The 26273-nt window shown below is 35.4% G+C and overlaps 1 protein-coding gene across 9 annotated transcripts in view; it reads right to left on the reverse strand.

Moving 5' to 3' along the window:
- Positions 1–2081: 2081 nt before the first annotated feature.
- PHF14 (PHD finger protein 14) overlaps positions 2082–26273 on the reverse strand; it is a 152962-nt gene continuing 128770 nt past the window's right edge. For 5 of the 9 annotated variants that reach the window (XM_081971459.1, XM_081971456.1, XM_081971461.1 and 2 more), the window contains one exon: positions 2082–2424. In XM_081971459.1, coding sequence (XP_081827585.1) covers positions 2350–2424 — 75 coding nt within the window. In that variant the 3' untranslated portion in view covers positions 2082–2349. Of the gene's footprint in view, positions 2425–3253; positions 3392–12987; positions 13034–15311; positions 15416–26273 lie in introns of those variants that run through there. The other 4 variants (XR_014176826.1, XR_014176827.1, XM_081971463.1 and 1 more) reach the window with 4 other exon arrangements.

Here is a 26273-nt window from a genome sequence, read left to right on the forward strand (position 1 = left end):
TCCTGAATTCTATGGATATTCAATATCCTTTTCAGTCAGGTTTCAGACCTGGTTATGGGATATAAGTTGCACTGATTGTACTTGATGATCTCTGGCAAAAGCAGGATGGAGGTAATGCAACCATTCTTGCTTTCTTTGACCTCTTGGCAGCTTTGGATCATGACATTCTTTTTGGTTGGTTGTGGAATTTGGGAATGGGCAATGCAATGTTGAATTGGTTCAGTGCCTTTCTCTGTGTCTCGTTCCAATCAATGTTAGTATGGAGCAAGAGGTCCAGCCCACAGCTGCTACTTTGTGGGATGCCCCAGGGCTCAGGGCTTTTTCCTTCATGTTATAAACTACATGAAACTGCTGGATGACATCATCCAGCACCATGGGCTGAGATACCATCAATATGCTGATGATACTCAGCTTTACATTTCCACCCCTGCTGATCCAAATAATGCCATGGCTTCCCTTTTGTGGTGCTTGGAGACTGTGGGGGTCTGGATGGGGGACAACCTTGGTAAGAAGGAATGCTTGAGTATGCAGAGTCTTAGGATCCGGAAGCTTATCATCTTTAGTTCTAGATGGAGTGGTATTACCCAGGACAGACTCGGTATGCAACTTGGAGGTTCTTCTAGACTCACTTCTGCTTGAAGTCCAAGTGGAAGTCATGGCCAGAAGAGCCTTCACCCCACTTTATGTGATTGAGCCCCTATCTGGATCATGAGGCACTGTACTGTCACACACATCTTGGTCATCTCCCACTTGGATTATTGCAACACTTTCTATTTGGGGCCACCCTTGAATAGTATTCAGAACATTGAGAGTTTTGGCAGCTCATAGCATGGCATTTGAAACATCACTGTTATGTGAACTGCCGCACTGATTAGCTTCCAGATACCATTCAAGATACTGATAATTACCTTTAAAATCATTTATGACATGGGTTCAGGACATCTGCAGAACCATCTTTCCTCAATGGGATTGTCCTTCTTCACTTGTACTGGCAGAAGGGGCCTATTGTGAATCCCATCAGCCAAGGAATTTTGGCTAGTGGATTCCAAGAGAAGAGCCTTTTCTGCCATGGCGCCTACCCTTTGGAAATTTTATCTCAGTAAGATGTACCCCTCTCTTTTTAGCTTTCAGGAAAAACCTTGAAACGTAGCTATGCTGTCTGTCATGGGGTTCTGAAGGAAAAGTTGCTGGCTGGAAATGGTTGGTGCACTAACAGAGAAAGCATTCCACCTCTCTGCTCCTAATCTTTATTTTTAGCTTGTTTTAATTTTTGCAGTTTTAATTCATTTTTATATTTATAGTTGTAAAATGTCTGTTTTATCTTAACTATGAGATAGGTAGCCAAATTTTTTGGCAAACAAAACAAAAATTTAAAAAACTGATCCATCAATCTAAAATTTCTTTTCATCAAATTGAAAATCAAAATCTAAAAGCCATACAAGGAACCCTTCAGTTATTTGCAGATTACTGGTGTCAGTAATAATAATATGGATTAAAAGATACATTTTCTATTTTGAAGTGAAAACAGATGCTATGTATAATATGACCAGAAAGGAAGAGAGTGGAAATGTAACATGAACACCCACAATGAGAATTCAATTCAAGCTGAGAAAATAATTTAGATTTACACATTACCTTTACCTTTGGTTAGTTTAAGTTATATTTTATTAAGCAAATGTAAAGTTAAAAACTATCATTTAACAAACAACAACTGAATTTTTATTTGGAACTAACCTAACATGATTTGCCATGCTATACTAAATTCATGAATTATTCAAATGGGATGCAACTTTACAAAGAATTCTATTTTATTATTGAAATAATGTGATAATGTCTAAAATTATTTCAATTCAGAAAAAAGTCATATTTCTATTGTATAGTTACCTAATTATTTAAATTTGCAACTATCAAAATTAATTACTGACTACATAGAAATGTTGTGGGATATGAGATACATTCTGAATGCTACTGAGTTTTTCAGCATTTACCTTAAATAACATAATGAAGAATTTAAATAAATTTGTATCACCAAAAAGTGACAAAGATTATACTGCACATAATTCTAATGTTTTTATTGTGTGTGTGTGTGTGTGTGTGTGTGTGTATGTGAGGAGAGAGAGAGAATATGAGTAATGAAAAATTCATGATTTCTTAATCATAAATATTACCAAGACTCATTTAAACAATTCCTCAGAGTAAGATACATTTTAATTTCCAATGTCTTTTATTGGGAATGTTCTATAATTTTTACAATGAGACACATTAATCACATTGATACTACTTAACACATTTCAAAGAGGAATGACATTTAATTTTTTTGAAAACATATTTCAGAGAGGAATGATATTTCTATTTTTTGGAATTTTTCTGTTCAATGTTTATCTCTTGAGAGGGATGTTTTCCTTCAGCTTCATTTTCATCCTCCTGTAAAACAAAACATTGAAATATTTTTGTGTGATTTTAAGACAAGTGAGCCTGTCTCCTAATCCTTGGGCATTCAGTATTCTATCATTGAACATGTACATATCTTTTATCTTTGTAATCCCAAAGCTACCAAAAATAATAAAATTTCCTTAAAATAATATAGTAACATCAATAAAAAATACAAAACCAACATAAAAATATAATTACAAAAAAAAATCCTGCCAAAATACCTTAAAGGAATGAAGATAACGTTTGGAAGTTTCCCTTGGAAATGAGATTCATGAAAAATGTAACTGACACTGCCAGGAAACTTGTAACAGGATGTTACTACTCAGAGTAAATTTGAATGCACCGAATTAGTTAACAATTTATCAGGGTTTGTAAAACAACACTATTCAATTCTAAAATATTCACTACACGAAGAGCATGAAAGTCTGTAGAGATTCTCAGTCGTCCAAGTCATGGTTGTCCCAAAGGTGCTTTTTCAGGAGGCAATTTGGCTTTCTTGTTTTTCTTTTTAAGATGTTTCACTTCTCATCCAAGGAGCTTCTTTAGCTCTGACTCCTTCCATTCCCGATTATTCTGTCAGAACTGAAGAAGCTTCTTGGAGGAGAAGCAAAATGTCTTCAAAAGAAAACCAAGAAAGTTCAGTTGCCTCCTGAAAAAGGACATTTGGAACAAAGAACATAAAAAATATTCCTAGCTGCAAACATTAAATGTTCTTAAACAAAATGAGAGATGTGCTGGAGAGGAATCATGTGAGTGCTTAATTTGTTTATGAATTATTTCAGTTGCTTATTACAGAGAGTACTTTGATACTTCACTCCACCTTGTTCCAACCAATGTCATGTTCATCACCTGACATCTACAGAAAGCAGGAGGTGGTTGTTACGGCATCTGCAACTTGGGTTTCTTGAGATCATAACACATGTAATAATTCTTATTCCATTCCTGTCCAATAGTAGATCTAAATCCAGGAACACCAAGTTGCATACTTTTTAGAATTAACATTTTATGCAAAAACAATGAATATTATTTTACAGAATAACTTCTGTAAGTTTTCTTTTAACTCTACCCACCCATGCTTAAGTTACTTTTTCTGCCATGCTTGGAATTATAGGGTAAAAATCAGACAGAGACATACATGAAGAGCACTGAGTAAGTACTTTGCACTGGGTGGCCTTTAGCTCTCTAAGTTGATTGACATATGCTCTGGACTATCCCAAGATTGTTCATTCTTACTCTCGTCTTTTAATATAAATTTGTAAAATGAATCAATGAAACTAAATAAATGAATTAAATGATTTTTTGCAAAATGCTCCACATCACATCTAATCTAGTTAGGCCTCTCCCAATTCACTGAAGTACTTCCCAAATGTTCGTATATTTCAATTGTATTGAACTGAATTGCTGTGGAACTAGAATGGGAGAAATAGTTGAAAAAATAGAGGATCTAGAAGAGGTCAAAGAGTTATTAACAGAAAAATTTGGAAGGAGCATAAATTAAAAGTATGATAGATAAATATGGAAAATGAGTTATGATATGTTAGGGAACTAGACATTTTAGCCATTACTCTATAACAAACAAATATTTCTTTAGGTTGTAGTGATAAAATATTGGTGGCTGAGCTAGGTTTAGTTTGACCTATTTTGCAACCATGTAAGTAGGAGAATAGAAAACTTTGAAGTCAGAGTGGAAGAAATAGCCAACAGCATCTCCATGTGAATTCCTGTAAAGTCATGACATCTTGGCATTGTTCCATTATATATATCTTGATTCACCAAGAAATGTTAAAAAGAGGATGATGCATCTTCCAATATCACCCACACTATCAATGCATCAGTAAAAGGTTTTGTATGTTGTTGATCTCAAGGTTGCTTGATTCATTTGGATATAATTCAGCCTTTGATGTTCAATCTTAGCAGCCATATCAACCATGTATTGTTGGAATAGATGTCCTCCTGTTAGAAGATTATTAAGCTAATTCTCATGGTTCATTATTCAATATACATGATAACACATTGCCATTATTTTCTTGTTATCATTTGGAATTGATGAGATTAGCCATCATCCCCAAGAGGAAAGAAATGTATGTATTGAAAGCTATCACAGCAGCAATGGGATTTTAAAATTATTTGCAAACTATCTCGTCATTCTAGCAACAATGTGCTGTGATGCTAGTTTAGTTCAATGTTGTTTGGTATAAGGATGATAACTTCATTGCCAATTTGTGCATTAAATCTCTCATGGTCAAACACTGATTTCTGGTCAAGATCAATGACAATGGGAAGCCTTGGGCATGTCTCAAATTTGTTCTTTTGCAAGTTGAAGGGACATAATGTACAGCTTCCTTGTGGGGTATATCAATGTTCAATTCTACACTGTTTTGAATATCATTGAAATAAATTTGTCTTGCTAGCTGGAGGTTGGCATTAAATGTTTGATGTAATGATGGATTTGCCCTTGAACAATCTCAGAAGGATTCCATCCATTCTTCATTGGAAGAACTTCTTTGGCACCAAAGGATGTCATCTGGAAGGAGCAGTTGTATAGTCTGATGTCCTGAACTTGCTTACAATAGGCTCATCATTGCTATATAAATCAGATTCATTAGAAGTTGTTTTCAAATGGTCTATCATGACCTTTCTCTTCATACAGCAGAAATTGGTAGTTTCTCCAGGGAATAAGATTGCATGGCAACGAGGACATCTGTGATCCTGGCACCAACATTAGCAGAAATATTATATCATGCAAGCCATGCATTTTGCTTTGCCTATTGAGGTTTTGTTGTTGAAAGAGGATATTTTTGTGTTCAGGAACTTTTGCAGTAGTTAGTGTTGATAGATATTCACAAATTGATCTTTCCATTCCTTCTTCATTTTTTCTTGTCTCTTCATTCTATACTTTTCCTTGTGATTCTGGAGATGCATAGTCATTTCATCCTGTTCTTCATCTGTCCTCCCTGCTACATCTTGGGAACGTTTGGTGTCATCTCTTGACCATAGTGTCCCATCTCTTTCCACACAGCATAATTATGCTAATGATTTGATTTGTCTTTATTTTTACCACAATGTTATACATTGTTGCTCTTACCTCAGAATAATTTAGAATCCATCCCAGCTTCTCTATTGAGTTGTAGGAAGCTGACAGAGACAATTTAAAAATAGATCTCAACAACCTGAAGATGAAAGTAAGAGAGTGTCTGATCTCTGGTGGCTAAAGTTTCAGAGTAGGAAGGCAATTGAAGAGCGAAATAGAATGGGCAAAGACAAATATATAGTGGTTAATGTAATTCACTTGATAACTTTCAATCCTACCTACTTCATAGGGCTGTTGTGAAGAAATATAGGAGGATGGAGTACAATGTATGTACTCTGAGTTCCTAAAAAGATGGGATATGGATACATGTGCATGTTTGTGTGTCGGAGAAGGGTCACAAAAATAAAAATATCCAGGGTCACATAAGACAATTAAAAAAATTCTTTATGTCCCTTAAAGTTGTTGCTTCCTTAAAAGCCACATGATGATCAAATTTCTTGCTGCTGGATGGCGGAAGGAGGGAGGGATTGTGAGACTAGATGAGAAATTGTTATGAAATGTTGAAAATGAAGAAAATATGATCACAGCAGCACTGAAGCAGTCACAATTTTCCCAAATTTTACTCTCTTTGGAGTCATGAATTCTGGATTTTGGCCACATTCTGTAACTTAACTCATCTGAGGTACCTTGGTTCAAAAAAATTTGCCCCATAATTCAACATTTTACCCAGTGAACGATTGTAACAATGAGATTTTTTATTAATATACAGATTATAGGCAATAATGAACCCATTTATTCATCCGAGATTCCTATTGGAAAACAAGACAGCTCTACTGTAGACTGAATTGACATAATTCATGCAAACATTTCCATTGCCAATACGTACTGAGCTAAGAAAAACAGCATAATGGCAAAACTGGAAAAATCCTTCCTGGATATGGTTTCCAATTGCTGATCTAGCAGGAACCATGAATCCAATAGGACTCCCAAATTATGCACTAGCTTCTTCAGGGTTAACAGCACACCATTAACCACTAAAGGCAGGGTATCTGGGTTGAGATGAATTTTGTCCTGCTGGAATTCATCCTAAAATTATTCTTGTCAGCTGCAGAAAATAGACCAAATTTAGAAACTGACTCCACAGTAAGACTACAACTATGCCATATTTGAGATTGGCTATAGAAAATAAATCTTGCAAATCTGCTTGAGTATTACTTTCCCTCCCTCTTACCTGGGATGCCCCAGGTTCACTAGCTGTTTACCATTTCCTCCTTTTTCTGCTAAGGGATGCACCTCCACAGCAATGGCTTAAAAACTCCACGGAAGATTTAAAGCTGTGTACCTTCAGTTGTTGATACTTTATTCTGAACTGAGCTCTGGGTGGCATCTACCAGTTGTTTTATATAGATATTAAAGGAGATAGGGAACAGATTCAAGTGTTGGGACACTCCAGTCATCCTATTTTTTCCTACTAATGTGAATGGGGATTTAGCATTCAGAACAAAGTAAAACTATTGCAGTACTGGAACTTTAATCTACAATAGATCTAAAAATATTTTCATGATTGGTGGCACTGAATATTGCTAAAACATCAAACACTACAAGAAAAGGTGCATTCCCCATCTAAAATCTGCTGTTGGCCCACCACAAGAACCAGCAATTTTCTTTGGGTCTCAGGACCAGACCTAAAGCCAGACAGGAAAGGATAATGTGCTTCATCTAAAGTTCTTTGTAATTGCTGTCACACTACCTTCTGAACAAATTTCTACAGAAAGGTAAAATGTCTACAGCAATGATTGCTAACCTTTTGGTCAAGGCGTACCAAAAACAGGGGGTGCATGGGGGGGGTTGCAGGCATATGCCCATACTCATAATGAAATGCCCTCCCCCCTGTGCATGCATGCAGGCCTCACTGAAGCCTACGGACTTTCAGGTTGCCCGTTGGGCTGTTTTTCTCCCTCCGCAGGCTTCAGGGAAGCCTCATGAAGCACGGGGAAGGCAAAAAATGGCCCAACACGCAAAATGGAAGTTTGGGAACAGACTTCCAGGTTGCCCATTGGGCATTTTTTCCTCCTCCTGAGGCTTCCTTGAAGCCTCCAGAGGGTGAAAAACAGCCAAAAACCAAGGCTGAAAATCAGTTTGCCAGCCAGCACATGCGCATGCTGGAGCTGACAGGGCAACATCTTCCATGCCCTCAGAAATGGCTCCATGTGCCAGGTGTGGTAAGTGTGCCATAGATTCACCAACATGGATCTACAGTAACTTATTTGAATAATGGCCTTTTTAAGGAGAAGGTGAACTGCTTTTTTCAGAGCTGGTAAGATCAGTCCCTATCTCAAAGATGCATTTACTAGCCACTTTAAATAGCCTCGTTCTCTCCCTGGTAGCTGAAATCAGTCAAAAGAGTCAAGTAATATCCTACAAATGGCAGAGCAAATCTCACAGACAATCCTACCCTATCCTCAGAAGAGATAGGTTCTTAAAAAATCTTGTGACATCACAAAATCCCAGAATTCTCATCTCAAAAGTTTCTGTAGCCAAACCTCAATTCAAGGTTTGCAAGGGAATATAGATGATTGTCTCTTCAAAATTTCAAGCTTAAAGGTCACAGTGACCCAAGGAAAGCTCTTCTCATCTACCATACTCACAAGACAAAGAATAATCATTTAGAAGATTGCTGGATATCTTTCCAGAAAGAGCTGCCATTTTACTACTCTAACTAGCAAAGAGCCAAGAGTGAGCTCATTCATGTTTGTTCTTTATTTTTCATAAAGTCTAAATTTTTAGAATTTCAGTTTATTCATCTTCATCCAAAATGTAATTATTATGGGGAAAATATTGAAAAAACATCTCTATCAAATAAAAAAGAAGTAATACTAACATGTATTCCATGACACCTAAGATGTCATGTGGATTTTTGGAAGAACAAGCAACAAACTTAATATGCTGCAATTCACAGATAAAATTGACATAGTATTAGACATCAATTCTACAACATCTCCCCTAGGAATCTTCATGGAATTGTCAGAGCAATATTGTGTCACCTAGTATCCATAAAGTTGATCCAAAAGGAAACTATAAGCATATAGCAAGAAACAGTAAGTTTAACTACCCCATATTTGTTCTTGTAACGATTATTCATCAAGTAATCAAGACCTTCACACCCAAATATGCTTGATAACCAGAATAAAATGGATTTTAAAAAATCCATTAAATTAAAAGTAGTCTAAGATCATTTAAACAGGGAGAATCAAGATGAAGATAAAAATAGTACAATATGCACTTTAAATGTAAATTATGTTTTCTTTCTTTTAACTAAGCAGGATTACTTAAAATCTAAACCTGGTTACCACTCATTCATTCAAGATGCTACTAGTTGAGGTAGACAGAAGGTATAATCGTTAAAAATCAATATATTTGTAATTTTCCATTTAAGCAAATGAAAATGCTAACATTTAAAATAAACATGCTTTCTTACCAGATAAATAATAAAATGCAGTATCATTTTTAAAATGCAAGAAATACCATTATATATAAAATTTACTTTTCAACAGCATGTGCCACTGAGAAAGAACAGTATCATTTTTTTTGAAGATCAGTTATGTTTTCTTCGCCACTGATAAAAGACAATAAATTTAACTTCAAAGACACTTATGTGCTACAGCATCGTATTTTGTCCCATCTAGTAAGGTTTCATGACAGGTCTGCCAATTTTCCAATTACTTCTACCTCCATATGTTATCTGAAGATCAGTCAGGTCTAAAATAGGAAACATGAGCATGTTAGGCAATGGCATGCTTACAATATTCTGGGAGTTAAGATCATAATTCATGCCAAGCTTCTCTGGAACATCCCAAATAAATGAAGTGACATCACAATGCCAACATTCATAAGAATTCATAGCACCTTGTATTCAATGCTAAATGGTGGCCTCCAAAGAATTAATTGTGGAAGTAATACATATAATTCAGAGACATTCTCACAGATCAACTGCAGCCTAAAGAGATCTTAACTGGGTAATTATGAACACAGTTCTATAGTTTTTAAATACCATTTCAGGCAATGAAAATCTAACTAAATCTGAAATGTTTATGATAAAACAGTACTGACTAAGTAGTAAATCGAAGTAATAATCTAACCAGACAATTAAAACTGATGCTAAAAAAGTATTAAAAAAATAATCTACTTTAATAATAATACAAAATAAAGGATTCAATATTTTTCAAACAAATGCCAGAAACTAGCAAAGTTCCATACTCAGTAAGTTTTAATTCACTGCTTTGTTAACTTTAATAAAAAAATTGTGTGTGTGTGTGTGTGTGTGTGTGTGTGTGTGTGTCCCCCTCCTGTATCAACAAATATATGAGTGATATGCATACAAATAACTACATAACATACAGCTTAAGAGTTTTATGAAATAAACTCTAGATAACTTTCCCATGGCACTTTTAGAAGTATTTGTTATTTTGTATATAAAATATTTAACAATATTTAATGTTCTTTTAAAGACATTAGCAATGTTTGAACTTTCAGCTAAATTGGCTATTTAAGCTAATTATAAAGGAATGATGCTGAACAGAATGAAGTTAAGACATATTTAATGTGTTTGCATTTATATATTTTAATGTGTTTAATGTATTTGCTTTATATTACATTCAATAAAACTCCCTATCATAAAGGAACCTACATAAACAAGATTTAATGTGTAGGATCAGTTGGTTCACTTAAAGTATTGCATTTACTGCCAAACTAGTAATACAATGAAAGACATATTTATGAATGTTTAGTTAAAACCATAAGCAAAAATCTTTCAGGAAAAGCATTAATTCAGATGATCTTGATTTTTTAAAAAGTGTCTTTTTCTGTCAAAGACTTGGAATGAGATTGAATTTCTCTCTGATATCTATAAACCTAATTTTAAGTCTATTGGTAATTATTGCTATGGAAGGTATTTTCTTCTATTATTTTCTGGTTTTGTATTTCTATATTTGAATGCATAGTTAGATTAAGTGAAGTGCATTTTCTCAAAAAAGAAGTGCTAATTAGTCCTAGTCATGTATTTTTCTTGATGCATTCTAACATAGATTCAACTTAAAAGACATCAGGATCTTGAGGACTTCTTTGAAAGTAAGGATACCTGATCACTGGTACCTATATACCGTATGTCTTTATTTTCGCAAAGCAGAGTGCTTTAACAAGAAGGCAGAGACGCCAGATCCTTGTTCTATATGACATGTAAGGAACTGCTGTAGTTTTTCCAATGTATTCTTGTATCAAAAGAGTTTATATGATTTGACTAAATGGTAAATTAAAAGATCTTTACATAAGAAAAAATGTGAGGAACTACAATGTGATTTAAAAACAGTATGTTTTGTTGACATGGGCCATCTAGACAATGTGCTTTGCCATGAAAGAATCACAGAATATGCAAGATCAACAAATGGTATTACATTAAATATTACTGAGTACATTTATTCCTCCATTTACTAGACTTTTGGCACACAAAAGTTTGGATTTTGTAGTCTGTTGTGCCTAAAAGAATCTGAAACAAAAATAATTTCTGTCAGTTTCTATCACAATACTATGACTGGAATGTAATTTGCATCAATTTATACATTATTTGTCTTATGATATGATAGAACAAACTACGCAATTTATATCACTTTAATAATATGTAATTAGAGAAAAGATGCAAATACGGGCTAATAATGTATTTGGCAGTAATGGGGACCTTTTCTACAAAATGTTAAATCAAGCTTTTACTATAATATTTACAGGCTCCAATATAATATAACAGGTAATATTTGAAACATTTAAAATAAGCACTTCCTCTGGAAAGAGTAGTAATTTTATCACCTACTTTGGAAAAGAGATTTTTCTTATTTCCTACAAAATAATAGAAAAGAATTCAAAGTCCATTATGACTGGAATTAAGACACATTATATTTATGGATTGCATCTCCACTTAAGGTTGAATCAAGAATAGCTATATCACAGAACTGGTATAAAACATACAGTGTTTATTGAAATTTCACAACTTTTTTGGAATTTCCCAAATATTTGTCCAGATTTACCTTTTTAGCAGTTCTAATTTACTTTATTTGGGTAACTAATTCACTACATTAAATTTCTATTTCAATATTTGGAAATGAAATGCATAGACAACTGTTATTATTTAATTTTTTATCTTGTCTATTCATAAGTAGTGCTATTCTCACTTTTTAACATTACAACATGATTTCCTACTATTTATGCAAACATGCTTTTCTAATGTCATTAGCTGGATTAATAGGCAAAGAGATCTTGGTAGATTGAATGGGAAAAGTTATTTTTATAGTTTTCACATTTTATCTGTAAACTTTCTGACACTACCTAGCAGCATTAACTTAAAAGTATATATACGTAATAAATCTTTTGAGAACCTGAGCAAATTCCAGACAAACTGCAATTTTAAAGAACATAGATATTATTATGAAATTATGATTTTGTAAGTCCTTTTGAAAAAGAAAATAAATTATCCCAGATAATATTATTAAAAGCTATACTTATTTCTGTAGCATATATCAAAAATCAATCAAGATTTCTTGCTTTTAAACTTGTATTCATTTAATTATTTAGAATAAGCACACAAATATACACAAACACAAAATAGATAAGCAAACATAAATGCTTGGATAGATCTGTAAAGTACACACAAAACACACACATACCCCACACACATTACTACACTTGCAAAGGACTCGGACATAAATTTTATAAAAACAACCATTAATACGTCATCCAAACAAAAATACCACATGCTGAAATGCAAACATTTAAAAATACTATGCCAATGCCGTAATGAAAATGCATGTTTTAATATAAAAGAAAACATATTAAAAAGGAATAAAGCCTGCAGGAGAAAAAACTATGCATGCTATTTCTGAAATAATTAAAAGTATTATCTGTAAATCATCTAAGTGTTCAAAACAGAACCAATATGTAGCTAATCCTTTGAAGATATATAGAATTAAAAAAGACACTATGCAACTATGTTCATGAATCTAAAAATGTTTCACAAAGATGATGGTAACTCTTTGATTATAGAATCAAAATATATCACTTCACATTTCCTTCAGACAGAAAAATATATAGAATTTGACACACACATTTTAAAAATAAACCTATAAAAATAATGCAAAATGAAATTGAATGTTTCTAAAGTGAAATAGCTTGTATCTCTGCGCTGACAAAACTTGAAGAGAGCAATAGGAAGAACAAAAAAGAGAAAAAGGAAAAAGGAAGATCAACCTGAATCAAACAGATGGATGTAAACATTCGCTTTCAACTTTCCATTTTAAAGAAGACAAATTTCATTCTTTATAGGAGGTGACAAGACGTAGTTTTGAAGAACAAAATGTCAGACAATTATCTCTCCAGGAACTAAAAGAGAATTCTATATATAGATCATACATCATCAATCAATTCATAATGCTAGTAAGAACCCAATTGTAAAAATATGTGTAATAAAGCATACCTATAATTTGCCTTTTTGTGTAAATCAGCATAAGACATATGTCACAGACTGTCCTGGTTCAAGAATAATAAATGTTGTTATTATGCTAGGTAAGCAGTAAAAGTAAAATCAAGTAATTTTAGCTACATAGATAGGAGTAGAAATATACAGTAAGTATCATGCCTTAAAAGGAAAATAAGGTTGGATAACTGAAAGGAAACAACTAAATGCTTCCAGAACCTTTCCATCAAACTCATTAACAAGAAATCACCAATGTAGCTATGGAAGTCAGCAAATCAACTGCTTCCTAATGTTTGAAAAGACCACCTCTTCAACTATACCCTGGCTCTTATGTTTCTGATAAATTGTACTTTAGCTCACAAAAGCTGATGTCTTTTAATAAAATTGGTTGGTCAGAAAAGGTGCTACTGGACTCCTGATTTTTTTTTGACACTGGCGTTTTTAAACAAATATGTAATTTTCTCTATTTTTCTTCCTTTCATCAAGTGCATCGATATACTCTGATAGAACTCAATAACTGATTTTATAAGTATGTGAAGCTGGAAATTAAAGATAATGAAATATAGTGGACATGTAAAAGGACATGTATTTTCATCTCTCAAAAACAGAAGAAGAAAAAGTGGCAATTTAATTCCACTAGTTAGAAGTAAAACTTTCACAAGAAGTTTCTGCATTACATAAGAGATATGAATTCACAGCCTTGCAAGCTATTATCATTTTTTAAAACAAATTTAAAAACTCAAAAGAGTAGGTCTCCCAGGATTTAAAAAAAAGCAAAAACAAAATTCTAATGATTAAAATAAAGTCATTATATAAAACAAGCAATATTGTGCAGGATAATAGTGTGGCTGCTGGTGTTTTAAAAAGTATATGGCAGTATGGTTTCTGTCATGCTGCAACTAGACATCAGGGAACAATCAGGTTCCAAGGATTATTTTATAAAGAAGTCCCAAATGTAATTTAAGAGTCACAGCATAGCAGAAAACCTGGGAGGGATATTTCTATCATTTGTCATCAATAATGTCAGAAGAAATACCCAGTTGGTACCTGTTGTAGTTCTTTCTTCAGCAAACATTTCTCACATTAAAACAAAATAATAAAATAAACAAAACAGTGCATGAATTCAAATGCTGGATGTTGGCTGTGTTGCAATGGGATGAGATTCTCCAAATTGTCATACAAAAAACATTCTGCTTTAGAGATTTAGAAAATGTGCTGTCCTTGCAATAACAATAACAACAGCAACAACAAAGGAACACCTTGAGGAAGAGCTGCTGCCAAGGTAAAGGGAGATATGAAATACTAAACTAAAAGAACAGGTATCAATGTTTGGGTGCATTGGAGGAATAAAAACCAAAAATGTTGAAATATTTAAAATATGATTCTAATTTTAAATGTAAAATGTAAAATGCAACATTAAATACAAAAATTGTGCAGGTGAAGTGAAAGGGGGGAGGGATGTTGGGCTTTTTCCATTTTATTTTCCTTTTTATTAAAAACATCAGATATGAAAGTAAGAATAAAAAAAATCAAGATTGCCTTCACTTTTATAATTCAAAAACAAAGCAAAAGAAATGGATGTCAATTGCTATGTGCATTGTTGCACAAGGTACATTTAATACCACCAGTGCTGAAGGTTGCAATGTATTTCAGTAACTATGAAACCATAGATATGATTGTCAACTCTTATTGAAGAGCTTAAATGAATTTATTTTCCAGAAAGGAAAGATTCTCTATTCTTGCTTTTTTGTCGTTCTCTTTTCCTGATGGAGGATTTTCTACCTGCCTAAAAATAAGGTGCTGAGCTTGAAGAAAAAAATGTATTCAAAGGGCAACAGCCTCTGAGCTAAATCAGCCCCACCAGTTAAATCAACATGGAAAGTACAATGAACTTTCTAGTGCATAAGGGGGCTTTCCCCTGTCTTCTTCCTTTGGAATGCGTTATGGACTAACCCTATAATGAAGCTGAGGATGAGAATGCAGATAGGACTGAAACACTTCTTTAGTACTGGATATTACAAGCAAATATCAATTTCCTATGATACATGGCAGGCTCCTGTCACTGCATCTATTTAGTGATAAAGCAGCTGTTTGTTTCCCAAGGAAAGGAGACCCTTGCAACATGGATCATTTTCATAGTGACAGACTTGACAAGTTTGACATTTACTTCTTGAAATATTCTGAACCAGCCATCAAGAGAATGCACCCTCTGGGGCCATGGAAAAACTGACAATTTTGTCTTTTAACATGCATCTGTTATTTCTCACTGTCAAATAAAACCAACCAATTTCTTAACGACAATTCGCTTTTCATGTCTGACAATTTTAAAAGTTGAAACTAGGAGTGAAATAACCTTTTAATGTCACTAACTACTGACCTTAATTAATGGATTACGGCCACACAGCCCCATTTTGTTCAAGAAGGAAATTGCCAGTCTGAAATTGCAAAAGGAAGCATTGCAATTACGCAATGCAGGCACATTGCTCTAGATGGCAATGCAGGACTTCATTGGGATTTCAGCAACATTAAAAACATCAAAAAATCTTTTAGGGTTTATAAACACCTGCATGTTTATCTCAAAACAAACTCCTTTAATTTGTATTGATATGATAACTTCAAGGATTAAAAAAAAACAGGTCTGCCAGTTTCTGCATATTTCATTTACTTGTTCTAATTCTGATCAAATAGATATGTGTACCACTGCAGACTCTTCACAGCCAGTTTTCATTTATGCTCACTACAGTGTTATGAGTTTATGCCAGATCCCCAAGTCTCCCATCTGTTTCTTCGCTTCTCTCTTCTGATTAGGAAGCAGCCTCTCCACAGAGTGGCCCTTCTGGCTGACCGCCACAACAGTTGTGACTTTCAGCTGGTCAGCAGTTCTGCCCTAGGATCACAGCCAAATCTTTACTAAAGAAATGAAGCTGACTTTTTTGAGTGGGGATTTGGGGGGAAATGCTCACTTCTGCAGATACTAGATAGGGAAATTTTAAAAGACTTAATGGCAGTAGCTGAATAGTTTCTAAGAGCCCTTTCCAACTGAATTTTTATTCAGTGTATTTGAAGAGGAGGAAGTTGCATCAAGTTACATTTACCAGTTTTGGTTAAGACAAAATCCATGTAATGTTGGTTTTCTGGACAGTGTTATAGCAACCAGTCTTGTCCATTCAGTATAATAAAATGGGATAAGTGATATACAGGTAGTCCTTGACTCATAACAGTTCTTTTAGTGACTATTCAAAGTTACAACAGCACTGAAAAAATTGACTTATGACAGTTTTTCAGTTACAACCTTTGTAGCATCCACATGATCATGTGATCAAAATTCAGATGTCTGACAACTGGTTCATATTTATGACCATTGCTGTATCTCAAGGTCATATGATACTAACTTATCAACTGCAGTGATTCACTTAACAACTGAGGCAAGAAAGGTCACAAAATTGGGCAAAACTCACTTAACAAATGTTTCACTTAACAACATAAATTTTGTGCTCAATTATGGTTGTAAGTCAAAGACTATTTGTATTTCAAAAGTATGAAGAAACACGGAGGAGGAGGAGCCAACGTTGCGACGATACGGACATGCGGTCTTGATGCTCCGAGACCGCAGCTGATACATTTGCCGCTGGGTGGTCCAATCGGACCTAAACTGTCCCACAGAGATGGTGAATAGGAAGAATACGTCTTGCTGATCTCGGGGACATCACAAAGTCCCTGATTGATCCAAGAAAAGTTCTTCAAGCTGGTGACAAAAAATCCAGTCATTAGGCTGATGAAGTCGGGGCGGCTCCAAAATACGGAAAGAGAAAGTGTTTCCAGCTGGTGAGGAATTTTTACAGTTTTAAAAGAGACTGCCTATAAAAATTTAAAATTAATTTAAATTGAAGAACAGAAGAAATAAGTGGCGGAATTAAGTTTGGAATGGTTTTGGACAGTGGGTTATCTTACTTTTTAAATGCTATGTTCATGGATGGAATTTATGCAAGCCTTTTAAAACAAATGGATTAAGTTTTCTTCTTCTAATTTTTTTCTTTTATTATTCTTTGTAACCTATGGATTAAAATTCTCCTCTTTCATTATTGTGGATGTTCTTCTAACTCATTCAAGAATCAGACTTTTTTTAACTTGAAATACAAAAAAGATACAAAAAGAAACAAAGAAAATTGCAATAATAACACTGCTACTCGGAGGCTGGAGGGTTGTGTATTGGAAACGAAACATTCTTACTTTTCTCACTGATTATCCTGGCTTGGCACTCCAAGGTCTCACTGCTTGTTTATAGAGAGTGATAAGAAGAAAAGCATACAGATGTCCCTTTGAAGAATATCTTTAACCAGAGAAAAGTGAAAATAAAACTTTATTGTGAATCTATGCTTAATCTTGTTAAAACCTTCCAAGCTGGAATACCAGTGTTTGTTAGCTGGAGATAATGGCACAATTTCAACAGCAGAAAGAAACTTTAAGTCTGCAAAAGATATTCTCAGCAACACAGAAATTATCAAACACATTTGAGAGGCTAGAGAAGAAGTTGGAAGACTTAGAGCATCTAACAGTAAAATATGATGAAGATGTTGGAGGTGTTTATCAAGTGGAAAAAGTGGTGGTTAGAATCCTAAAAATCGAAGAGGAAAATGACTATAAAGAAATTAAATTTGCTGATATTCATGGTGATTGGTTTGTCTCTGAAAATGGAAAGAGTAGAATACTGAAAGAGGAATTAAATGGAGGGGAATGCTACCCCCAGATGGCAAGACACAGAAGAAGAAGAAACAAAAGAATTTATGGATTTAAATAGAGAAATTTTATTAGCAACATCATTGATAACACTACCGACAATCAAAGATAAGCTGATTAAGGAAACAGAAGAAGGGCATCGAAATTACATGAGAGATTTTATAATAAGGAGTTGCTAAGAGGAGTCCTTACAAATTTGATTAAGGAGATGATTAGAGGACTGACACCACAAATGGTAGAAGATATGAGACTGCTTTGCTACTGGAAAGATACAGGTTGATAGATGGAAGAGTATAATTTAAAATTAGTTAAACTTAGTGAAATTTAGTGACAATAGATATAGTTAAATAAATAATTGATAATGATAATGATGTATACAATGTGTAGTGTTATGATAAGTAATAATTGGATATGAATATTGAAGGGTCCCCATGAAAGGAAGATTAGAAATCCTTTTGGATTATATATAAAGGTTAATAAAAAACAACTAAGTTAGATACAGTTAAGTCTTGATTATTAGGGGGAAAATGTTATGATACAGGATATAGCCAAATAAAGGAGGGATAATGATAACAATATGTATGTATGTATGTATGTATGTATGTATGTATGTATGTATGTATGTATGTATGTATGTGTACAACATAAGGAAACTGGATGTAAATTGTAAACAGTGATTTGGAAAGGAGGATTCAAAAATTTTGTTATTAAATATTATGCATGTTTAGCTAGAATAGACATAAGGATTCAGTGTTATTGGAAGATTTTAGAAATAGTAAAGGAAATGCCAGTATGTGGTTATGTATTAAATCTTGGTATATTCTATGATGAAGGACATTTAAACAATTATAGTCAAATGAAAATGGAGGTATGATGATGGTAACGTGTATAAATATCTGAGTTAAAATATTTGAGTTAATATGAATTATGCTTGATGACTGTGGAAGAAATGCACGAAAGCCTTTTGTAACCAATTGATACACTTTCTACACTATGTAAAGAATGAAGATTTTATGTGTTGTGTTTGTTTTGAAAATTAAAAAGAAAAAAATTATTAGAAAAAAAAAAGTATGAAGAAACATGGAGGTAGTATTTTACCAGGGAACCACATCTGCTATTTGTTATTCCTAGTTTAACATGGAGTAACCTTGAATTAACCTTCAAACCTTGGAGATGAAATGACCATAAATCTTCACATAATGTAGGCACATGAAACAGGTCAGGGTGAGGTGGGTGGCTTGGAATTCTGAAAAATGGTGTATTAATATCTTCCATATTATTCACAGTGAATTAATATTTTTGATACTTTCTCTTATTGCTCCTAGTTATGATTTACCTCTTTGGAGCATGCATCACTAATCATTTGTTCATTCATTGTCTATGGCAGTGATGGCAAACCTTTTTGTAAAGGCATGCCAAAATAGGGCGCAGTCATGCTATCGTGCGTGCATGCGTGCCCAGACCCACAATGGAATGCACCCCACCCACCTATGCATGTGCATGTGAGGGGGGAGTTTTTGTCCTCCCCAGGCTCTGGAGGCTTTTCTGATGCCTGGGGAGGGCAAAACAGCCTCTTTCAGCAGCACTCTGGAAGGCGGAAACGGATCATTTCTGAACTTCTAGTTGGCCCGTGGGGCCTGTTTTTCATCCTCCCCAGGATCCAGAGGCTTTCCTAAAGCCTGGGGAGGGTGAAAATGGCCTCCCCCACCCATCCAGAAGGCCAAAAATCATGCACGTGTCAGAGCTGATGGCTGGCGTGCCGGCAAATATGGCTCTGCTTGACACCTGTGGCATACATGCCATAGGTTCGCCATCATGGGTTTGTGGCATAAGTGGGGGACACCCTGTTTTTTTGTGGAGAGTGAAGCTGGCAGCTAAATCAGACTATGATTATCATCTCAGTGAACTTTTTTTTTTCCTCAGAAAGATTTCCATCAGCCTAATTTGGAAAAGCTGCAAGTCTCCATAGCTTTCTTATGCTGAATTGACAATTTCCCTTGTAGCAATGAGGAAACCAACCTATGGTCATTAGAGCTTCTGGAATTCCCTGAAATGGCATTAGTTATAGAAAGTGTGGGAAATTAAAAGAATGGTTCATGACAGGCATCACTGCTTCTATTATATTGAATCCTATTCAGATACATTTTTAGATTTGCCCATACCCATATTTAATTGCTTTGAATGATAGATTTATATAACCATCTACATATTGATACTGATATCAATATTAATATAGATACATGCCTGATGTATCACATTTTGATTCTTGATGCCAGCATTTTATAACGCATTGTCATATTTGCACACCTCCGGCATCTATTAAAAACAGCATTCAACAGCACTGTACTGAATCAGCAAATGCAAATGACAAAAATAATGCAAAGAGAATTCATCTCAGCTATTAAAAATCTTGGCTATATTGAAAAAAGGGTAAAATATGTAAAATGAATGTTTCTATCCTAAATTAATTAAAATGTTAATGTTTTACATTTCTACCGTGTTTCCCCGAAAATACGCCAGGGGCTTATTTTCTTTTGCCCCACGAAATATGCCCTTGGGTTTATTATCAGGGAGGGCTTATTGTTTTGGGGCTGCCGGGCGGCTGCTCCCTTGTGAACTGGCTCCCGAAGAGCCGGGCACAGCCTCAGGGGCGAAGCAGCCATGAGGTAATCATGCCCACGAGCAGCCGCCTGGCAAATCCCCTCTCCAGCCGGGAAGAGCGCCATTCACGGACCTAGGGGGTAATCCCTAAGGTGCCAAGCCATGTGGCGCTCTGCCCATCCCCCAGCTCCTGCGGCTTGGCACATTCGGGATACCCCCTAGGTCAGTGCATGGAGCTCTGCCCGGCTGGAGAAGGGGGTTGCTCGAGTGCCTGTTCCGCTCGCAGCTTCACTAAGCCCTTGCCAGGCTCTCCCAGGCCACCGCCGCTGGCTGCTGCTGCCCGCCGCCGCCGCCGCCCCGCTCCGCGCAACTTCAAAACTCGGAGCCGAGTCTTTCAGCATCGGCCGCTCTAGGAGTGCTCTCTATGGTGGGCCGGCTGCTGGAAGACTCCCTGACCGGCAGCCAGCCCACCATAGAGAGCACTCCTAGAGCAGCCGATGCTGAAAGACTCGGCCCCGAGTTTTGAAGTTGCGCGGAGCGGAGCGGGGCGGCGGCGGGCAGCAGCAGCCTGCGGCGGTGGCCTGGGAAAGCCTGGCAAGGGCTTGGTGTAGCTGCGAGCGGAACAGGCGCTCGCGCAACCCCCTTCTCCAGCCGGGCAGAGCTCCATGCACTGACCTAGGGGGTATCCCGAATGTGCAAAGCCGCAGGAGCTGGGAAGCGGGCAGAGCGCCACATGGCTTGGCACCTTGGGGATTGCCCCCTGGGTCGGTGGGTGGTGCTCTTTCCGGCTGGGGAGGGGATTTGCCGGGCGGCTGCTCGTGGGCATGATTACCTCATGGCTGCTTCGCCCCTGAGGCTGTGCCCGGCTCTTCGGGAGCCAGTTCACAAGGGAGCAGCCGCCCGGCAACTCTCCCCTTCGGCCAGGCAGAATGCCACTCCCCAACCTAGCGGTATCCCGAAGGCAGCAAGCAACGTGAGCGCTCCCCCCCCCCGCTCCTGCGACTTGGCGCTTTCGGAATAACGCTAGGTCAGTGAGCGGTGCTCTGCCTGGCTGGAGGGGGGGTTTATTTTCGGGGGTGGGCTTATATTTTTGCCCACGCGAAAAATGTGGCATGGGTTTAGTTTCGGGACAGGTTGTATTTTCGGGGAAACACGGTACTATAATCTTCAAATGGTGAATTTATTTTATAGCAATAAATGTTCAGATCATTAAGTAAAATTCAAAATCTGAGTTACTTGCTACACTTAGTAACCACTTCTCTCCCTATTCTATTTTGTCCATTTTAATTGTTTTTCCAATGCACTGAATAAGCAATAGAGGAACACAATTCAATTTCCTGGAATTGCATATTTGGAATTTTTATTTCATTTACTATAAAGAGAAATTAATATATGATTCTACACTGAATTCCCACTTTGGAAGGCAATGATTGCTACTGAAATGAACTTACCATAAATGCTTCATTAAATTTACAGGAAAAAGAAATGAAAACGGGGATGGTAGTGCCAGCAAGAAACCTCATATATAATGAGATAAAGGTTAAAGCTGTACAAAAAATTTATAACAACTAGGGGATTCTTAGCAGATCCATGAATCTGGAAGCATACAAAGGAATTGCAAAGACTGAATGCTAATACTGAAGCAGAATCAAGTATACACATGGATTCAAATATGCCTTTATATTAAAAAGATACCCACACATAAAGTATACACAACTAAATTTATTTAAAAATCTACCAATTTAAAGGGCAGTTTAAGAAAAATATCGCAACTGTAAAAAAAAAAAACTAATACTGAAACCATAACCTTGTATTAAAAAATACCCATTAAAAGTTGAAGCAACCTGACATCTTGCTCACTTGTTTGGTTATCTCACTTGGCTATCTGTTTATTGCTCACTCCCTTATGCAACATTACAAGCTAATATTTTAATTTTCCACACTTCGGGGCATTCCAGAAGCTCCAGTGACCATAGGTTGGTTGCTATCTATCTTAGGGATGTTTACACTGAAACTTCTTTGTTCAAGGAGTAGGCAAAGGATTACCTTTTAAATTGAGTTTAAATTTGGAGATTTCAGTAAAAAGTACATTTAATGAAATAATCCTAATGAATCTGAGAGCAAACTGATGGCAAATCTTAATGCATCAAAATAATGATGTTCTTGAATTTATTTTTATGTATTTATTTATCAAATCTGTACGTTAACAAATCTTTAGTGAGCTCTCAAAAATATATAGTTACCCAGAGTCATTTGATAGGAAGAGGAGCAGCATATATATTTAATGATTAAATAATTAAATATAATATTAATGATGGTAAGGTAATAAAATTCCAACATAAATAAAATTACAAATATACAATAATATAATAACTAATGCATTCCAATCTTAGTCAGTGTGTCCACATAGCAATATGATGGTGGTTTTTCAATTGTGTTCACATGAAATGGTTTTGTTGTTGCTTTATTCTACTTTCTAGCAAAGTATTCTGGGATTCCCATTCATTTACTCAAGTTAATCAAGATAGATCAAAATAAATGAATATCCAACTCCTGCTGAAAGGCCAGATGCTGCTGCCTTACTTGGGGCAAGGGGATCTGATCATAGGAGTCGACTATGAGGCACAAATGACATTTCCCTTATGAACATTGGTTTCCTATCAGCTTCTGAATTCAACTTAAAAGTTTAAAGCACTGGAATTAAGCTATATGAGCCGGATGCTTCATGTGCAGGCCACCCCACCCCAGCTCCACAAATAGGAAAAACATCACGAAACATCACATGATGGCAACATGACGTGGCAAGTTTGGTACCTGTGGGTTAAGGCATCAGGCTAGAAACCAGGAGACTGTGAGTTCTAGTTTGTCTTAGGCACTAAACCAGTTGGGTATCCTTGGTCTAATCATTCTCTTAGCTCTAGGAAACAGGCGAGAGTAAGCCACTTTTGAAATCTTGCCAAGAAAACTGCAGGCAGTTGTCTAGGCAGTTATCAGGAGCCAACACTGACTTTAACATTAAAAAACAAAAACACCATCCTATAAAACTGTTTATGGCTTGCCATTAGGTTATCACAGACCATATCCACCCGCTGAGTTGATGTAATTACTTGGTTCATTCTGGGAGTAGCACCTAATTGTCCCCCTTTTTGGGGAACTCAGTGACTCAAAAATACAGAGATGCTTTCTCTACGTCCCTCTTCCTCTAATGAGGCCAGACTCCTGGAATCATTGGAGATTCCTTTGTCTCTGACATTGTCTGCCTTCTAGAAAAAGCTGAAGAGATTTTCCACAAGGTTTTTGGTCGCAATACACACATTTTTTCTGGATTCAGTCTAATCATATTAACTGTATTTTTATACCCTGCTAGCTGCCAAATCTTGTGATTAAGGTAGCATAAAAATTTGATAAATAAATGAATAGAATAGGAAGGGAAATAATTTTCAGTAATGCTTTTTTCCCCAATGTGGCTGCTTTGTCTTCATTTTAAATCTATTCAAGATTATTGATGATTAGTATGTGAAACTTAACTCTTTTCCTCATTTTTTAATTATTTTAATGAATGAAATCATGTCAATCTGCAGCTATGTTGAAGTCAGAAACTTTAATTGCAATGATTTTTTTTAAAATAAATTGTGCACTTAATAAAAGAAACCACATATAATGATACGTATTATATATTTTAAACAATATCAACCTCCTTGGTATTTTCCATATTTTTCCTGATCTCTGAATGGGGATCTTGTCTGAGACTTCATCTCTGCAAGGATCACTGAATTTCAGACTGTATGTAAGAGAATCAGTCTCTATGCATTGAGATTTTTCTTTAAATGTTGTATTATCAAAATCAGAATTTTACTTCTTGTTCACAAAAGAAACTCCATTTGTGTAAAATGCTACTTTTCTGATCATGCTTAATGCTTGCCTTTTTGAAAAAGGCGATTTCAAATTATGTGATTAATAAACTTAAGATTTATGCTTGACACAATAACCCTGTAATTGTAGAAGTATAATTTATACTTTAGTTTAATCAGGTAGTTACATTTTATCTTCTGCCCTGCCTCATTATCAAAGCCTTTCAGAAAATCGTACAATAGAAATATCAAGAACAACATCTACTTCCCAAGGGCCTCTCTATAGAAGAAAGACTTGCAAATAGTTTAACATTGGTATTGGTTTCTTATACAAAATGTGCCTACTTCTCAAAGGAATGAAAGGACGAAAAGGAAGACACGAACAGCATGTCACCTTAAGAACTGCTTGAGGTCATGCCCCTAAAAACTGACAGTAGCTACATTCATAAACAAGGCACTGAATTTATGGAATTCCCTGGCAAAACTGCTTATCAGAAGAAAAACAGCTGGTTTTGTACATTTTGCACTATTTTGAGGCAGTATAATCCTCAACACCAGAGAATTTGAAGTATTCTGTGTATGCTATTGTAAATTTTCAGAAAAGCCAATCCTAGCCCTACCTTTGATTAACTTGGAAGACAAAGCTTTTGTTGAAATACTCCAACCGAAAAGGATATAGAGGTTTAGTCCAGACCTGCTTGCAACCCAGTAAATGAGCACTGCCAAAAATAGCTACTTTATTTTAATTTATTTGTTGTTGTCTGACTCCAATCCTTTCCTATTATTAGAAATTGAATGGCTTTTGTTTGTGTTTTTTTGACTTTCAATAGAAACCAGTAACATCTTGATATCTATGCTGTTTCTAGTTTGCAGCCATTATGCTGAACATAGTTATTTATTGGTGCTATAAATAGTTTGGGGTAGATGTAGATAAAGGTAAGAAACTTAAACAAGTTATTTATTATAAGAGAGAGATTTCATTAACTAAAGTCTAAACGAGGTTTCAGAAGAGAATGCTATTTTCCTATAGTTAAATAATTAAATTTAGATGTACTATAAGAGTATCAAAGCCTTTGCATTAATATCCATATTATTCACAAGTTTCACTAATGAAATATATTTCAATATTGCAAGTATTTTAAGTATTTTAAACATGTGTGACTAATAGAAAAGCATAACTGTGAAGGACAGCTGTGTAAAGCATTCAAAAAGGAGGGTTTTTTTGGCCAAGAATTTAAGTGCAACTTAAATATCTCTGTCCAAAACATATGTAAAATACATAAAAATATTGTAACATCACCATCAAATTAATTGAGAAGGTCTCACAAAAGACAGATCCTTAAGGACTCCTTTCTCAGAAGTGGTGATGAGAGATAAAACACAATTCCTGATGGATCAAATTCTTTAGTTCAGGAACAAGGCAGGAGAAATCTTTTTTCCACATGAATATAAATAATTCTCCTTAATTAGGAGCATCTAGAGAGCAGATAGGGTTAAAGTGGAAAAAGCAATTCTGTCAGAAAGTCATACACTAATTCTTTTACACTCTTAAACATTAAAATCAACATCGTGACATTTATTTGTTTACTGAAATGCATATGCTACCCAGCTCAAGCAACTATTGATGGTTTACAATTACTTTTTTAAAAATCAAACTTCAGCACAATAATCATGTACAGCCCAAAAGATAACTGCCTAGTCAGCATAATTTTTTTAAACAATCAATCAAACACTCAATTAAGTAATCTGAAATTTGCCACTTTGTTAAACATCAACAGGCAGTATCCTAGATATACATAGATACACTACTCAGATTCAAGTCTTCTGATTCATATCTGGTTTATTATTGTCCAGCAGCACCTCTACTTTATCTGTTGAAAATTTCATATTGTTTACCATAATCTATCACATTACTAAATTTTGATAAATATTATTTCTCTAGAATCATCACCACTGTCCGCTCTATACCATTAAGAATCTTGCGACCCCATTTGCTCCTTTTGGCTCTATATGGTACCTTGTTATTATAAATATTATTTCATAATCTACCTTATTCATGTAGCAGACTTTTATGTCTAAATGTATACATTTAATTTTACTTATA

Source organism: Natrix helvetica, assembly GCF_964273705.1.
Source record: "Natrix helvetica genome assembly, chromosome: Z".
NCBI lineage: Eukaryota > Metazoa > Chordata > Lepidosauria > Squamata > Natricidae > Natrix > Natrix helvetica.